General features: G+C 59.5%; 2 protein-coding genes across 2 annotated transcripts in view; both read right to left on the minus strand.

Moving 5' to 3' along the window:
* Positions 1–17,453, minus strand: part of LUC7L3 (LUC7 like 3 pre-mRNA splicing factor) — a 263,776-nt gene that overhangs the window by 186,014 nt on the left and 60,309 nt on the right. The gene's annotated exons all lie outside the window — the stretch shown is intronic.
* Positions 9,184–14,182, minus strand: WFIKKN2 (WAP, follistatin/kazal, immunoglobulin, kunitz and netrin domain containing 2). Its single transcript, XM_008153682.3, has 2 exons — positions 13,982–14,182; positions 9,184–10,701 (listed from the first exon to the last, which is right to left on the minus strand). The coding sequence occupies exons 1-2, from the start codon at positions 14,180–14,182 to the stop codon at positions 9,184–9,186; spliced, it is 1,719 nt and encodes a 572-aa protein (XP_008151904.2).

Raw genomic sequence — 17,453 nt, forward strand, 5'->3', positions numbered from 1 at the left:
GGAAGGAGGCTCTGGTAAATCACGCGAACCACGAAAGTTAAAAGAACGTTTTAGGTTCTGCGTAGAAGGGATGAGGGTAAAGGGATGCAGGTGAGGCCTTATCCCCACCCCACCCCACCCCCCCGGAGCCTCTGCCAGAGGAGAAGGTCGGGCAGCAGGTAGGAAAGGGGTTTCTTTCCTTGGGGTCCCAGAAAGGAACCGTGAAGAGGGACCCCTGTCTACACTCCCTGCGGACTTGTCCTGGAGATCAGGCCTTCTCGGCGGAGGCTTTGCAGGTTGACACCCGGACAAGTCCCCCTTTCCAGGCACACCACACAGTGCTGCTGGCTGCGTGTCTGCTTCGGACTGCGGCGGCGGGCAGGGGCCGGCTGCACCCACGCCGCGCGGGTGGCCTATTGGAGTGGCCATGGTTTTCACACGATCACAGAGTCTCAGGGAGTCCAGAGAAGGCTCGATAATGGTACTTATATCGTATTTACTATGCGCTTAGATATGGTTCTAAACATATTTTTAGATCAAATTTCCTAAGAACCTTCCAGAGATTGTGCTGTTTTCCTCATTTACAGATAAAGAAATGGATGCAGACGTGTGTGTGTGTGTGTGTGTGTGTGTGTGTGTGTGTGTGTGTGTGTATTATTTTATTTTATTTTATTTTTTCAGAGAGGAAGGGAGAGGGAGAGAGAGAGAGATAGAAACATCAGTGATGAGAGGGAATCATTGATTGGCTGCCTCCTGCACGTCCTCTACTGGGGATCGAGCCCACAGCCCAGGCATGTGCCCTTGACTGGAATCAAACCCAGGACCCTTCAGTCCGCAGGCTGATGCTCCATCCACTGAGCCAAGCCAGCCAGGGCGTGCAGACAGCTTCTAACAGAGTATTGGCCAAGCTCCTTACTTGGAACTGTGGGATTCTGTTTCCAAAGTCCATGGTCCTTAACCATTCATCACCCTGCTCCTTGGCGACCTCAACAGGAAGGCTTTGTGAAAGAGCCACACTTGATTATTTCGGAGAAGTGATCTAAAGTGCACTTTGTGCCAACTCTCCCTCCCCTGAACACCCAGCATGGCCCTGAAAATGGTTGTTTGCTCTCGGCAACCCCGGGCTCATTTTAATACCAGCCTCTGCCAGGCACCAGCAGGAAAGGGACATTTGCTGCAACAACACCGTGGAATGTGATCTAAGAGCTGGAGGGCCCTGTGCCTGTTTCATTTATCCACATCACTACCGCTGTCCGGGCACTCAGGTTCTTTGGGAAGATCTTGACATAAATGAACTCTTTTAGCAAAAGCGTGAGGTTGACTTGTAGCTGCTCTGGGGTCAGATTCTCTCAGGTCCCCCAATGATCTCAAACAAAGTGAGATATCATTTAAACAATGCCTGTGTTCACCCACTCGACACATTTATTGGGCGTGCACGGGGTTCGGAGCTGGTGGTGATACAGGTAAACCTTTAGGACCTTCCGAGGGGCTCACATTCTGGCAAAAGATCACACATCCGCCCACGTCATCGTAGACAGGAGAATGTGACGTTGTGAATAAAAAGGGGGTACAGATCACGCCCACCTGAGGGGTTGTAGATGGGGGAGGAGTGACCAGGTCATGAAGAATGGGTCATCTGGGGGAGCATGGGCCCCCTCCTTTTTTCATCTGTTGTGTCCACAGGGGGAAGAACGTGGGCTGCTGATCCCTGGGGGGAAAGGCAGAGGAAATCAGAATTAGACGCTCGGCTGCTGGCCCGGCACTCCCAGGAGGCCTGCCTTTGACTTTGGCCGTTTCGGAGTTTCTCATTGCTCCAAGCTTTGTGCAGACCATTGGGAAAGAGGTGGTCTAGAACCTTTATATTCACCTGACCCAAGGGTGGGATGGAGAGGTCGGGTGAGAAGGCAAAGGGAAGACGTGGTGGTGGTGGTGGTGGTGGAGGGGAACGGGTTGGGCCAGAGGGACGGCCCTGATTCCATCGTTCCAGACCGAGTTTCCGTTTCATGCTTGTCCTGGAAACCTCCTCAGGCTCGAAGCTCCCTCTAGGGGTCACCTCATTTGTTTTCCTACCTTTAGAGACAAAACTTTTTGTTTTTTCAATCAGGGCTCACAGCAGGTAGCACCCTTCCAGAAGTTGGTGTTGGTGGAATGTGTGTTTACAGCACAAACTCAAGACACCCCCAGATCACTCCCACGCGTCCCCTCTTCCCCTCCCCCACACCACACTCTAGACTTGGCCAAGGTAACAAGTCTTTTCAGAACTCAACTGTTGTGTTTTCTAGTTTATTTTTATGTTTTGGATGCTTAGAAATGTCCTTCCATTTTGAGCATAAATCAGAGTGAGACTTGGGAGGGCTCCCATACGTCTCCTTTGTGGCTGAGCCCTATGTCACCGGCTGAAAATACTGCCACACGCTGGCCAAGCCCCTTCATGTGACCTGGGACCATTCAGAGAACATCACTGCCTGCTTTGAAACAGAAAACACCAGCGCCTGAGCCATGTCTCAACTTCACCAGCAGGGACAGAGGTCCAGGCTCCACAATTCCCCCTCCGGACTCCTTGGCAACTGCCAAGAGCTAAGTGAGAATGTTCTATAGTCGTTACAGGGGCTTCACCAAGCCTCCCCAAAAAATCACACGCAGTCACCCTGTGCAAGGAAGAATATGGGCTTTGGGGTCAGATTTCGAATTGAATCCCAAGCTCACCCTTGAACAGGGATGCCCTGTTAAAAACCTTCTCAGCCTCAGAGTTCCTGTCTGAAAAACCCTACTTGTCATGGTTAGTGTGAGGGTTATATAAGATGCACAATCCTCTTTCCCCGATGGAGTAACTGGAATTCTCTACACTTCTGAGAGGGGCCTTAAAATTCTCTCTCTCTCTCTCTCTCTCTCTCTCTCTCTCTCTCTCTCTCTCTCTCTATCTCTATCTCTGACTGTGACTTAGACTGAAGGTCATGGTCTCACCATACTTAGGGAAGCTCAGTCAGAATCCTAGGTAGCAAAACTTCCTGGTGGGTTAGCAGGGAAAAGGGAGGAAGCAAAATCGGGAGAGAGCCATACTTCACTATCCTTAAACCTGTGGTGGAAGACAGTATACCTGTGGTTAGATGCATGGGCTTGCGACCTAGGCTGGGTTTGCTGCTCGGCCAGGGACTTTGGGCAAAATTTTCAATCTCTCTGAGCCTCTTTCATCCTCTCTAAAATGGAGAGAATATTAAATGGAAGTGAATACTATAGAGTTGTAAATGTTTAATGAGATAATGTATGCTGAGCACATATTAGGTGATGTTAGCGATTAGTAATGGAAATTATTAACCCTGCCACCCGGACACCTCATTGGTAAAGGACACTCCCCTTGTGTGAGGCCTGGCATAGGGATGGGTCACCACCTGTGCATGGCTCACTGACGTTGCTTCCCCTTAGAGTCTGAGTTATTGGTCACACCAGGAGCCTAAGGCTGTTTCCCCCTTTTTTTTCTGTTACCCCTTGAGGTGCGTTGAGATGAGGGGTGCATGGGATACGGGGTCACTAGAGGGACGATGATACCCCTGAGGAGTCTCTTCCTCCGTAAGGTCTATAGGGCTTGCCTCCCTCCTTCATCCCACACATGTTCATCGAAGCCCTCTGTGGTCAGCCTGGGCACATAGAGGTGACCACAGCACATATTGGCTTTGCCTCCTGAGGGTCGTAGCCTAGGGTGGGAGATGTCAGGTGGGGAAAGAGCAAAGTCAGCTCGAAGAGGATTGTGAGATGAACTCGGACGACGTGTGTAGCGTCTGACTCGGAGTTGTCAGCCCTCGTGTCCCTTCCTCTCTGTGACCCCGGGCCTCTCTCCTGCGCAGGGTCCTTGCCAGGCCCCTCTCCAGTTCCCAGTCGCCCACGGGGAACGAAGACAAAACAGCCACCATCCTCTGGCAGAACAGAACGTGTCCCTCACACCAAGGCAGAAAACACGGGATGGGGACGGGTACACGGTCACCCCGTCAGGGCTCTGGCAGCATCCTCGAGACTTGGAAGGATGACAAAGGACATCCAAGCATCGCCTCACCCGGACGGACATGCTTCGGGGCGGGGGTCCAGTCGGGAGGGGCTGGAGCCCAGTCCTGTTTTCTCCTCATCTGAGTGGGGCTGAGGGCGGCCAGGGTGTGGATGGGCACCCGGATGCCCGAGTTCCGTGTCCCGGGGTAATTTGGGATGTGGACACAGAGGCTCCATCCCGACCCTGAAATAGCAGAGCTGAGGGGCTCAGGAGCCAAAGAGGCGGGAAGGAGAGGGCTGGTCGGCTGGCCGGCCGCCTGCCTGCCCGGCCCTCGCCCTCAGGAGATGCCAGCCAGGGTTCTTCTTCCTCCTGACGCCGTGGCAGAGAGAGGAGTGTCACTTGACCTTGGGGCACATTCCAGAATGAGGCCACAGCCAAAAATAGCACCCAGGACCTGCCACCTCTCCCGCCTGCATTAATCACATATCCCAGGAGGACTCGGACTCCTTGGGGAGGTGGGAGGAGACGGAGGAGACGGAATCGGGAAGCGGAGCCGGGAAAAGGAGCGGACCCCAGAGAAGCCCCTTCACGGCCTTGTGGTCGGGCAGCACCCCGCAGGCCCCTGGCCCCAGGACCCGCCAGGGAGTCTGCCCCTCCCGAGCTCTGCGAGCCGGGCCCTCAGACCTCCTGGAGCCCCGACGCGGTGATGCTGGCTCGGGGTCAGGGCGGACACGGAGGAGAACAAGAAGCGTGTTTACAGAGCCTGGGGAGCAGCGCGGCTTCCCAAGGAGCCGTCTGGAAGGATGAGTAGGCATGAGGCTGATGTTTTGCTCAGGAATCTAGGGCGCGACGGCTTCTGTGTGTGATAGAAATACCACGTCACATGGCAAGGTCGTCAGACAGCCCTGGGCGCTGAGTGCGCGGCTGACAGGAGGCGGGCTCTTTGGCGACCTTTGGATCCCGATGGGGTTCCACACTGCCCAGCCCAGCCCAGTGCGTGTGTGTGTGTGTGTGCGCGTGTGCGTGTGTGTGTGTGTGTGTGTGTGTGAGAGAGAGAGAGAGAGACAGAGAGAGAGAGAGAGAGACTGGGAGAAATACCAAAACATGAGCATTCAGAGCTCTGAAGTCAGTCTGCCTAGTTTCTGATCGTGGCTCTGCCCCTTAGCAGCTGGGCAAGTTTCTTATCCCCCGAGCCTCAGTTTCCCCACCTACAAAATAGCACCCTGCCTCAGACCGTGGTGATGGAGATGGCCAGACATGATGTCCAGTCCAGCCGCACAGCGAGTGCCCACTCCGTGTTGATGTTATAGCAGGTCAGCTGGACACAGAGCGTTCTCCCCGGCTGAGGAAGTCACCACGTGGCTGTGCATTCATTCTGTCCCTCCCCAGGTTCCGCCCCTGGTCCCTGCTCTCTGGCCCCACTGTCCAGGGGGTGACATCAGAGCATGGAGCAGCTGGCCAGACAATGGAGCAAAGTGTCCTAGGAGGCTGGAGAGAAAGAGGGTGGAAAAAGCCATGCTGTCCTGCCCCAGAGGCTTTGGGGCTGGGCTGGAGACAGCGGCGCCAGACCAGGCCTCTGAAGAGGCAAACAGAGAGAGGGACTGGAACAGGGCAGGGAGGGGCGTGGGGGACCACAGATGCAAGGAAGGGTGGAGTACGTGCCCAAGGTAGACAGGAAAGCAGGTGAGTCTGGCCTCGGACCCGAAGGAGGGCTCAATCCCCATACGTCCTGGGGCCCAGGCCGGGCAAGTCTCCCAGACTGGGAGACGGGGTCGGGTGGCCTCGCAGGTTACCTGGCCACCAGGCCCTTTACCGAACACCTACTAGCTGCCTGTTCCTGCCGACAGAGGACAGAGACTTAGGCGTGGCTTCAAGGGCAGGAAAACAAGTGCCACGCAGTGGGTCCCGAGTTACAATCGATTCTAAACCAGCCCGTCCCTCAGGGCCCATGTTCTCTGAATCCCAGCTCAGCCCACGGGGCGGTCCGTGTGGATGTCCCCTGTGAGCAGCAGGCTAAGGTATTGAACCTGTGGAGCCCGAGCCCAGAAGGAAAAGGGGGGGCGGGGACCCGGGGCGCCTGCTCTTGGCCCAGGGCAGCCGTCGGCGCCAGGCTCCGTGTCCTGGGCTGCCCCGTTTGACTAGGTTAAAAGGTCCGAGCTCGCCACACCTCTAGAAAGAGCTCTGACTCCCCTCTGTTTTACAGGCCAGGAAACTGAGGCTCAGGGAGAGAGGACACGTGTCAGAGCCCAGATTCTGACGGAGGGGGTCTGACCGCACAGGCTGGGCCTCCTCACTCTGCCAGGCCGGCGTTGGAGAGTGGCAGGGACCCCAAGTGTGGGGCAGCGGGTGGGCAGTGAGCTGGGCAGAGGCAGCCCTGCGATCGGACTCCCCTGAACCTCACATCTCCACCAGGTAGCCACAGGCTCAGCCCCCATCGCTGTGCAAGTGTGTGTGTCGGGGGGGGGGGGTGACAGGTGCTGGCCTGTCGGCATTGACCCCCCAGGCTCTAAGGTCATGTGCTATTCATCGGGGCCCCTCGGCCTAGAAGCATGTGCAGCAGAATGTCTCCCCGTCTCTGAGGGCGAGTGAGGCACGGAGTCCTCATCTCTCTAGGCCAGTGGTCGGCAAACCGCGGCTCGCGAGCCACATGCGGCTCTTTGGCCCCTTGAGTGTGGCTCTTCCACAAAATACCACGGCCTGGGCGAGTCTGTTTTGAAGAAGTGGCGTTAGAAGTTTAAGTTTAAAAAATTTGGCTCTCAAAAGAAATTTCAATCGTTGTACTGTTGATTTTTGGCTCTGTTGACTAATGAGTTTGCCGACTACTGCTCTAGGCTAAGCAGAGAGGGGTCTATGGCTGGTGCTCACACCTTATTTATTTATCTATTTATTTGCTAATTCTCACCCAAGGATATTTTTTAAATTGATTTTTAGACAGCGTGGAAGGGAGTGGGAGAGACAGAGAAACATTGATGTGAGAGAGACACATTGATTGGTTGCCTCGCACACCTGCCCTGACCAGGGCCAGGGATGAAGCCTGCGCCCTGAGGTACGTGCCCTTGACCAGAATCGAACCCAGGACCCTTCGGTCCCTGGTCAGTGCTCTATCCATTGAGCCCACACCAGCTCGGGCTCACACGTCCTTGGAGGCTACGTTTTATGCTCGGGATTTTCCCAGTGGCACCGTGAGCAGCTCCGTTCCTCTGGCCTCTCCTCTCTCCTGGGGAGCAGCTCATCCTCTCTGTCCTGGCCCCCTGTTGCGGGGAGTTACCTCGGGAGGGCTGGGCTGTGCTGGCTGGGCTGAGCCGGATTCCTCCTCGGGCCTGTGGACAGGGGACAGGTGTCTCTCATGCTTAGCTGGCTCCCAGCCCGGGGGCAGACACGCTGTGGGGGTGCCATGCTGCAGGCTCCTGAACACACCTTCAGGGCAAGGGAGTAGCCATGAGCCGCTGAGACCAAAGGGGCTGCTGTCTCCTTCCTCGGACCTGAGCCACATGCTCTGCGCACTGGGGCTTTGGGACCGGGCCTCCCCCAGAGGTCCCCTAGGGAGTCACAGCTGGGCAGCCTGCCCTCCCCGCCCCATTTCTGTTTCCTCCACCCGCCTCTGGTCCACCAGGCTGTCATGATGAGGCGAGGGACTGAGATACAAACCACAACACGTGGGCCGAAGCCCCACACCTTCCTGCCTCTGAGGTCTTCAGAAAGTCACCTGGCCCGCGTGCCTGACTCGCAGAGCTACAGTGAGCACCGCAGTTAAGGAGGCTCAGAGCTGCAAGGTGGGCCGGATGTTGGCTGGTCTCTCCATCACCCAGGTATGGTCCCGCGGGCCAGATCCCTCCCACACGGCCCCCAAGCAAATGACACCCCCCCACCCCCCGCCCTCACGTGCACATTAGCTCAAATGAACCACACAAGAAGGCCGGTTCATACTATGAGCTTTTAATCGGCATCTTCCTCCTACATCTGCGGAAGAATCAGGGAGGCCCCACAATGAGCTTCACAATCAGTTTTGGAGGGGCATGTGCAGAACGAAGGGCTGAGGAGGGACTGGGGGGCAGCGGGAGAGCTGACAGTGGGTTTCCCAGAATCCTTCATGTAGTGGTGGGTGGCTGGACCTGCCCAGGAAGTCCAGAAACAAAATCTCCAGCAAGCTGCCGCATCTCCAAACCTGTCATCCCAGGCCTCACACAGAGCCTCCCTCTAGGCCCTGCAGCTCCCGAGGCCACCACCAGGTGGGAGCATTGAGCAGCATTCCTTCCCCTCCCCAGCCTGCCTCCCTCCTCCCTCCTCATTCCCTCACCAGCCCCCTTCCCTGCCTGCTTTTCCTCTTCGTTTCTCCTTCTACCAAAACAGATCCTGGGGTTTCTACTGCTCTGTTCCAAGGAAGTCAGTGGCAGATGAAAGCACCCTGTCAAATGGGACCCTTTGACCTCTGGGAGGGCCAGCCGTGGATCAGCTGCTGGCGGGACGCCCTGGATCTGGACACTGCGTTCAGTCACTGTGAGTTCTCTGTGGTCCTAGCACCTGGCACCCAGTAAATGTTCAGAAAGTGTCTGTTGCGTCGGCCTGAACAGAACTGGATTAATAAATCAACAATCAATAACCAATCAATAAAGCCAAGGAGATGAAACACGAGAAACGTGTGTTCTGCTGGTGGCCTGAGAGACCGCAGGGCCAAGGGCACCTGCCGAGCAGCCTCCACCCAGGGAAGGTGTGTGCTTCCCTAGACCCCGAACATGAAGTGGTCTCTGCTCATACTGGTCGAGGGGGCTGTGGGGAATGTGTCCCATGAGTCCCTGGACCCTCCTTTCTCTCCTCACCCACCCCCACCCCTTGTGTAAACCCACTCATTCCATGATTCCCGTGACCACCAGGCAGCCACCATCTCTAGAGCCCCGGTGGGTGGGAGGCTGGGGGGGAGGGCGGCTGCAAGACCCTTGGAGGAGGGGGATGGCCAGCACCGAGAGGGCAATGATGCCCAAGGCGATTGGTCGTCAGGAATAATTTACGAGTGTCTACTGCCTTCTCCTCTGTCCCCCTAAGCTAAAAACGATAGAAACCCCTTACTGAACCCGCAGACTAGAAGTTGATCTAAGACCCTCCGGTGGCTTTGTTCTGATTGATGTCCCTCTGCTGGCCCAAGACTGTCCAATCTGACCTTGCCCAGTTTGCTAACTGAGGGGCGTCGGGGTGGGTGGGTGGGAGAGGGCCGGGGAGCGGGGAGGGGCTCAGGGTGAGACCAGGAACTCCTTGAGGACCTCGCAGGTCTTCTTGTTCAGGACCTCGCGCAGCTTCCGAACCCGCCGGCTGCCGGAGGCTGCCACGAAGCTGTCGGGCCTCAGCATGGCCATGCCGCCCTCCACCTCCCCCATGATGATGAGTGGCGTCTCGCCCACCGTCACGTTGGGGCAGGGGCAGGCCCAGTCCACGTGGAGCAGAGTGACCTCCAGCGGCTCCCGGCCCAGGAACCTGAGGCCCATCTTCTCATCCTTCAGGACCTCGTCCACGGTCACCAGGGCGCGGCCGGAGTCGGCCTCCTTGGTCAGCTCGGAGACGCGGCCCAAGATGACGAAGTCGCTGCGGCAGAAGCTGGTCACGAGCTTCCGCCTGGGCTTGCAGGCCTGGCAGCGCTGGCTGCCCGACGGGAAGGGGCAGGACTCCTCGCAGGCCTCGCGGCTCTCGAAGTTGTTGCCGTTGCCCTCGCAGCCGCCGTAGACGAAGGACTGGCACTGGCCCGCCTGGCGGTTGTAGGCCCAGCGCGGGGTGTAGGCCTTGCAGGGCCCCTGCACGGCGGGCAGGCTGCAGGCGGCCAGCGGCCCGCGCATGCAGGCCCGCACGCAGGCCGCGTAGGTGTCGAAGTGGTTGCGGTTGCGGTGGCAGTGGCCGAAGGTGAAGGTGAGGCAGTTGTTGGCCTGGGCGTCGAAGTACCAGCGGGTCTGCTCCTCGCCGCAGTCCTCTCTGTCGGGGGGCTGCAGGCACTCGGCCGCGGGGAAGGCCGTGCCGTTGGGGCTGCTCTCGGCCGTGGCCGCCGCCTGGCCCCCCCGGACCACCGACAGCGGGAAGTCGGCGCGCAGGACGCCGGCGGCGTTGCGGGCCGTGCAGGTGTAGATGCCCGCGTCCTGGAGCTGGGCGTTGTAGATGACCAGCTGGGCGATGTTGGTGACCACCACGTTGCCGTGCATGTGGTTGGGCCCCATGACCACGTTCTCCCGGTCCTCCAGCTGCTTCTCCCAGGTGACGTCCGGCCGGGGCCGGCCCACCACGTCGCAGAGGAAGCTCACCGTCTCGCCCACGATCACCGACTGGTGCGCGGGGTGGTTGAGCAGCGCGGGGGCCGCCACGTCCCACCGGGGGGTCTCCGGGGCGGCGGTGGTGGGCCGCACGGTGGTCTTGGGCGGCGGCGGCGGGCTGGTGTTGGGCCAGGTGAAGTGGTAGCGGCAGGTGGCCACGGCCAGCGTGATGCCCCGGGCGCAGGCCTCGGCGTCCATGTAGCAGCGGTTGTAGTAGGTGAGGCCGTCGGAGGCGCAGGTGAAGCTGGGCTCCTTCTCGCAGCGGTCTCTGCACTTGCACACGGGCTGGCCGTCCCAGATGTCGCACTCGGAGCCCTGCTGCTGGCACATGGATGGGTCGCACGTGGTGGGCATGCCCACCGGGCCCTTCTTCCCCTTCACGCTCAGGTAGCGGGCTGCCACGCAGCTCTTGGTCCCGCACACATTGGGGCAGCACTTCTCGTAGGCCTCACATTCCTGGAGAGAGCCAGAGCGAGAGGCCTGAGCGAGCGGGAGGAAGAGGACAGGTGTCCCTGCCCCACCCCACGGTTTCTGTAGAGAGAACTAATAGGTGCTCATCTTTCTTATTTTTTAATACATTCCATTGATTTTTCACAGAGAGGAAGGGAGAGGGATAGAGAGTTAGAAACATCCATGAGAGAGAAACATCGATCAGCTGCTTCCTGCATGCTCCCTTCTGGGGATCGAGCCCACAACCAAGGTACATGCCCCCGACCGGAATCGAACCCGGGACCCTTCAGTCTGCCGGCTGATGCTCTATCCACTGAGCAAACTGGTTAGGGCTCTTATTTTTTAAAAATATGTTTTTACTGATATGTCTTAGAGAGAGAGGAAAGGAGAGGGAAAGAGACAGAAACATCAGTGGCTGCCTCCTGTACGCCCCCTACTGGGGATCAAGCCCCAAACCCAGGCATGTGCCCTGACTGGGAATAGAATTGGGGGGTGGGGGGGGGGGGGGGGCTCTTGGTTCATGGGACAACACTTAACCAACAGAGCCACAGCAGCCGGGCAACGGGTGTGCATCCATCCTGAGCAAAACGTTCTGATGGTAATAGCTAACGTGTACCGAGCACCTGCTGTGTACCTGCCGGGCCCAGGGTGTCTGCATTTGTCAACTTAGTCAGTGCTCGTCACCAGCCTATGGGGTGGGTGTACCATCACCCCCACTTCACAGGTGGTGATCCCTGAGGCACAGCGAGATCAGGTGGCGTGCCCCAGGTCACACGGCAGGTCGGGTGGGAAGAGGCCAGCCACACCCCTCTTCCTGCAGGCGGACAGATGAGCACGCCCGGCCTCGGAGCCGCAGTGCCGCGTGCACAGGGCACGGGCTGGGAGAGGGCGGCGGGCTCCCAGGGGTGGGATTCCAAAGGGAGGTTTTCATCTTCTATGTCACACGCATCATCTAGTGACCACAGAGGAGGGCCTAGGCGGGAACAAACGCCTCTTTGTCCTTTTTCCCCTTTGGGGTAAGGGAGCCCTGGCCGAATGGGAGAGGTCACACCAAACGCCGAGAAGGGAAAGGGGGACCGAGGTGCGAGGCTGACTGCACAGGCCTCGGGAGCCGCGGCTCTGATGAGAGGCCCCATTCGTCCAAGGCCGAGAGGAAGGGCGGGCGGGACAGGCCCAGGACGCCAGGTGGGCCACCACGGGCTGTGCCAGGCCCCGGCGCCCACGCCCCACGCGGGGGACATTTCATGGGGAAATTAACAAGGGGGACAGCCCCCTGGGGTGGCAAAGGTCAGCACGGCCGCCAGGGGACTTACACGACTAATTCCCTCTGAGTCTCTGTGGAGCCACCTTAGGCATTAATTCCTGGTTTAATTCCTAGAAATTAGCCGCAAGCTCGGGGCCGACACAAACAAAAAATTCCACGTGGTGTTTTCGACAACAACACCTCGTACCCACTGGGCGGCGGGCACCGCTCCCCAGCCTCCGCCCCGTGGCAGCTCTGTGAATTGCTCCCCACGAGGGCTGGCCTCTTCAGCCTCGGACATTCCGCATCAGCTGAGAGGGGGACGGCCCACCCGGCCGTGGCCGTGGCCGTGGCCGTGGCCGTGGCTGGAGCCTGTCCGCCCGGCTTGTTTACAGTTTTCCCCTCTCGGCTCAGAATGGGGACTTGGTTTCGCAGCCCTTGCTCGGCATGGGCTTCTAGGCCGTGCCAGGGGGAGGCCTGGGGACAGGGGTGGGCAGACCTCAGAGCCGGGGTCTGGGGGAGAAAGGCCCGCTGGAGGATTGAGCATGGAGAACCGGCCCCTCGGCCAGAGCGTCCTTCCATTCCCTAAGGCCGTGGTCGGCAAACCGCGGCTCGCGAGCCACATGCGGCTCTTTGGCCCCTTGAGTGTGGCTCTTCCACAAAATACCGCGGCCTGGGCGAGTCGATTTTGAAGAAGTGGCGTGAGAAGAAGTTTTAAGTTTAAAAAATTTGGCTCTCCAAAGAAATTTCCATCGTTGTACTGTGGCTATTTGGCTCTGTGGACTAATGAGTTTGCCGACCACGGCCCTAAGGGACTCAGATCCCTGACGGGCGGGGTTCCCAGGCACCTTGGGGAGGGTGTTTGGGGCCTGAGGAACCTGGAGGGGACCCTTAGAGCGCTTTTCCTTCAGGGCCCAGAATAGACCCACAGGCCACGAGTCTCCAGCCCACACAGGTGGCTTCTTCCCCAGGCACACGAAGCCGGCCAGTCTCCCTGTCCCCAAGCCCCGCCCCACGGATCAGGCCAGTCCGTGCCCGTGAAACAGGCTTCCCTGCAAATGGGGCCAACGGAGGGGGTGGCCCCATCGAGATGGGACCGCTCTGGTCCCCCTACCCCTCCTGATCCCCCTTTCCCTCCGCACCGCCACTGCTCGGGCAGCATCCGCAGGAGAAGCCTGAGAATTGTCTCCCCCTCCACGTACCTCCCCACAGGCGCCGAGGCCGAGGCCCCCTCTCCAGGTGGCCCTGTGCTCGCCCGTGGGTGACAGGTGTTTGGCAGAGGGAGCACCAGGGTCTCATGTTCCCTGGTGATGCCCAGCCCTGAGCCCCACGTGCTGACCAGGCCGACAGGAAGTGCCTCTGCCAGGCAGGTGCCAGGTCCCAGCAGGCCCTTGACTCCAGGGAAGTGGCAGGCGTGACCCTTGCACTCAGGAGCTGGGAGAGAATTGCCCTCGGACCAGGCCTGCCCTGCGCGCTGCGGGGTGCTCTGATGAGAGCAGAAGGGAGGACCCAGAGATCTGGCGGACGAAACCGAGTCCACTTCCTCCCCGGAGCCTGCTCAGGGCTGTGCCCGGCCACCTCCTTGTCAGCCCGTCTGCTCTCAGCGCCGGGCTCGGAGCCCCTGGGAGGTGGTCTGGAGGCCAGATGCAGCCTCCGCTTTGTTGCCAGACAGAGGTGGGTCTCAAGCCCCTCCCTGCTCACTGCACCGTCCCGAGTGTCTGCTCTCACCTGTCCAAGGGCTGCTGGCACCTGCGCCTGGCAGAGCCCTGGCTCAGAGCCGCCCTGGCTCAGAGCCGCCCTGGCAAACACGAGACCAGGAATCCCAGGGTTCTCAGTCCCTGATGAACTTGAACATCACAATCACCTCTTCTTCCGGGCCTCAGAGTTAGACAGACACACACCCTGCTTATCACCCCGAGGCCTGCGTGACTTCAGGTTCCTGGGCCCTGCAGGGCACCCCTGAGCTGTCCCCACCCACGGCTCCCACCCTCCCTCCCTGACACACCTGTGTGGCCCACCTCACGCTTCCGGAGTCCCACTCACCTGGTCCATCTGACACTCCCGCTGGCAGGTGCTCTGGGCGTCCACCCAGAGGTTGGGGTTCATGTCGTTGGGGCAGATGCCCGCGTGGGAGTAGCGGATGGGCGGCAGCGCCAGGCCTCTCGGGGGCACCAGGAGCAGCAGCAGCAGCGCCGCCACCTGCCCCCAGCGGGAGCAGAACCCGTGGCCTCCCAGGACCCACATGGTTCGGTCTGCGGCGGCAAGAGGCCTCCCTGTGACGCCGCCAGGGGCCGGACCCACCCGCGCCTTCTCCCTCTCAGGGCTGCGGACACCTGCCCTCACCCCCACCCCCAGCAGGCGTCCTCGCCGCTGGTCAGGCTGCGGCTGCCCAGGCTGCCTCCCCGCGAGTCAGTGGAGCCCGCTGAGTTGTGCGGCTTCAGAGGAAAGAAAGGTCTTTGCGAGGAACCCCCCTCTCCTGAGTGAGCGGGGAGGGGAGCCCCAGCAGGGGTCGGGCGGGATTTCTATCCTGGGCGCCACCCGCGTGGGAGCGAGCTAACCTGATGCCTGCCACGGGCAGGCTGCGGCTCCTCTGGCGGGCTGATCACAGACTTGTTGCAGAAGGGGGAAAGCTGGAAGCAGTTTAGGCGGCGTATCTGGCACGGTGGGACACCTGCTTGTTTTTGACTCCAGGAGGCCTTAACCCCTTCAAGGGCCAGAAATGGTATGTGCTTGGGGAGCTGGCTCCGGGACACGCACGCTCACTGTGCAGGAGCCGTGTGCTCCCCTCTCCACCCCCCCTAACTCCCCGCCGGCCCCCTCCTCCCCGGGGCCACCTCTGAAGAACACACAATCGCTTGTTACGAGGAGGGACCTGCCGCCGCGGGGTTAGCATCGCCCGGCCCGATAGCACATCTGAGAGCAAATGACGTGGAAAAACAACAAGTTCACGGCCATTCGAGGGTGGGCCTGAGCCGCGGCCGGCCCTGCGGTGTAAGCAGACTCCCGCCCCAGCACCGGGTCCCTTTGGGGGCGTGGACGGGGTGCACCGACAGTTCCCTATCTTTCTATCCCAGGCAGCTTGGTCTCAAGTTCCAACTTTGGTGAATTTTCCCCAAATCATTCCAGACACACATACCAGATACGCTCCGGCTCCCCGGCTGCCGGGATGTATCACATTCCTCGCTCCTCCGCTGACACACTTCTGGCTCCAAGAAAACCTACGGGTGTCTTGGGGCGCTGGGCAGCTGAGCAGCCCTTGCTACGGCTCGATGGCTGCGTTCAGGAGCTCTTTTGGGGGGGGGGGGCGCCAGGCACTTTTCAGTTGTCTCAATTCCCCCCGACTTGACAAAGAAGAAGGAGAGAGCGAGGGACTTGCCCACGGTCACCCACAGGGAGCAGTGACAGCAATGCTATTTGCTGATGTGAGGTTCGCGGGGCAGGGAACAAAGACAGGGAGTCCAGGCCAGACAAAACGGGCGAGGGTCCCCGGTCCTGAGGGTAGGGCCGGAGAAGTCGCGCTGGGCGGGAGCCGAGTCACTTTTTTTATACAGGTGTTCAGTGAGGGCGGAGGACCGTGAGCTGAGGGCGGGTGGAATTTCTGCTGCGGGCAGGGGTTCCAGGAATGGAGCCAATATCTGCGCTGCCATTTGCCTGCAGCCCTGGTCCGTCACGGGTTCCAGGGAGGGACCCGCATTTGTGTGCCATCTGTCTGGTGCCTAGTCTGTTACCTGCGTCACCATCGGTTGCAGGCATCGGCTTCTGGAATTCCTCTGACCTAACAGCTGATATTTACAGGTGCCGGCTGTCCGTACGCGTCATCTCGTTTAATCCTCACAAACTGTACCTTTATTTTAGAGTTGGGGAAGGAAGGCACAGAGAGACCAAGCAACCGGCCAGTGTCACACAGCAACGGGACTCCATTCATATGCGAAAGGGAACGCCAGCGTGCGGGGCCTCTGGAAACCGCTCCACCCACCCCAACTGTCAGAACTGCTGTCCAGGTACATCCCAGACTCCGGTGGTCACAGGCTGGGCGGGAAGTGTGTGGAACCCCAGGGGCTGTGTTTGTGGTGGAGGGGCGGGGACCAGGGCCAGGAGCTGCTGGGGGCGGGGCTGAGTTCCCTCCCGTTTGGCAGGAAATGGCTCCCATCTAAAATGCCCATGCCGAAACCGGTTTGGCTCAGTGGATAGAGAGTCGGCCTGCGGACTCAAGGGTCCCAGGTTCGATTCCGGTCAAGGGCATGTACCTTGGTTGCGGGCACATCCCCAGTAGGGGGTGTGCAGGAGGTAGCTGGTCGATGTTTCTCTCTCATCGATGTTTCTAACTCTCTATCCCTCTCCCTTCCTCTCTGTAAAAATCAATAAAATATGTTAAAATGCCCTGTGAAGGGGACAGGCTGAGTGTTTTCCACTTGGTCACCCGATCCCCACGGGGTAAGAGGTGGGGAGACAGGTCCCTGGGAGGGGCACCTTGTCAAGGTCAAGCCCTATAGGATTTGGGGAGCGGCATCTGAGCTGCCGTGTCTCAGGATGGCGGGCGGGGTGGGCACAGCACGTGTCAGAGCCAGAAGGGACCCGGGAGGTCCTCGGCAGTGCTCTCATTTTACAGATGGGCAAACTGAGTCCTGAACCCAGGCCCCCCTTTCCCAGGCCCACTCTCCCCCGCAGGGCTGCAGCTCACCGTCCACCTTGACCGTGAAAAGGCAGCGCGGCCCTTTTTTGTACCCTGCGGGCCCTTTCCCTGCCGCTCCCTCGGGGTGGCGTGTCGCCTTCTCCTACCCGAGCCAACGCCTTCCTGTTGTGTGGGTCATTCTGCAAGATCTGTCTTTCCTGCTCATGTCAAAGAGCTAATGAAGGGTGTCAGAGCCTAATCCTCTAAATTACTGGAATGAACTTCCCTCCGAGGCCAGGCCCAGTAATGAAGCCAGGCAGCGGGCGGCGCCGGCTGCTTGGAATTCCCTGTAATTTCATAAGCCCGGGTTCCAGCTGCTCGCGGGACGAACGCGGTGTGAGCAGCCTCCTTGGATATCGCAGAGGGAAATGGACGGTGACACGTTTCTAAGCAGGACTTAGGAAAACTGTCACCGCCCCCTTAGGTGAGGACAAGTATCCAGGGAGAGGAGGCTGAGTTCTGGGGAGTCGCTTGAGAGCATTAGAGGGGGCGGGGGTACGGGGAGGAGGAGGGACACAGAGCAGAGGGGGGATGGGGAGGGGCAGTGAGCAAAGCAGGGGCCGCTGGGCTCCCGCCTGCCCGCCCGCCCGCGCTGCTCCAGGTCCATGCAGAAAGCCCTGGCCCAGCTCCTTCGAGCCACGGCCTCCCTGTCCCAGGGCCCCATCCCGGCCATGCTGCTCGGAGAACTCTCAAAACAGCATCGGGGAAGAAGGAGCCTTAGGGCTCTCCAGCCTCACTCTCAGGCCTTCCAAGTCTCCCACCAAAACACCGCTCAGAATAATAAATAACATCTGATCAGGGCGCGGAGCCCACACTGCGTTTTCACCGACATCGGCACCGCTG

The sequence above is a fragment of the Eptesicus fuscus genome, chromosome 20 (assembly GCF_027574615.1).
Source record: "Eptesicus fuscus isolate TK198812 chromosome 20, DD_ASM_mEF_20220401, whole genome shotgun sequence".
Classification (NCBI taxonomy): domain Eukaryota; kingdom Metazoa; phylum Chordata; class Mammalia; order Chiroptera; family Vespertilionidae; genus Eptesicus; species Eptesicus fuscus.

Bases quoted from the DNA above. Each gene is read 5' to 3' on its own strand.
- WFIKKN2 (XM_008153682.3), bottom strand. From the start codon at position 14,182: ATGTGGGTCCTGGGAGGCCACGGGTTCTGCTCCCGCTGGGGGCAGGTG. The intron at 10,702-13,981 runs GTGAGTGGGACT...GGCTCTCTCCAG, and splicing joins GGGAGTGTCAGATGGACCAG to GAATGTGAGGCCTACGAGAA.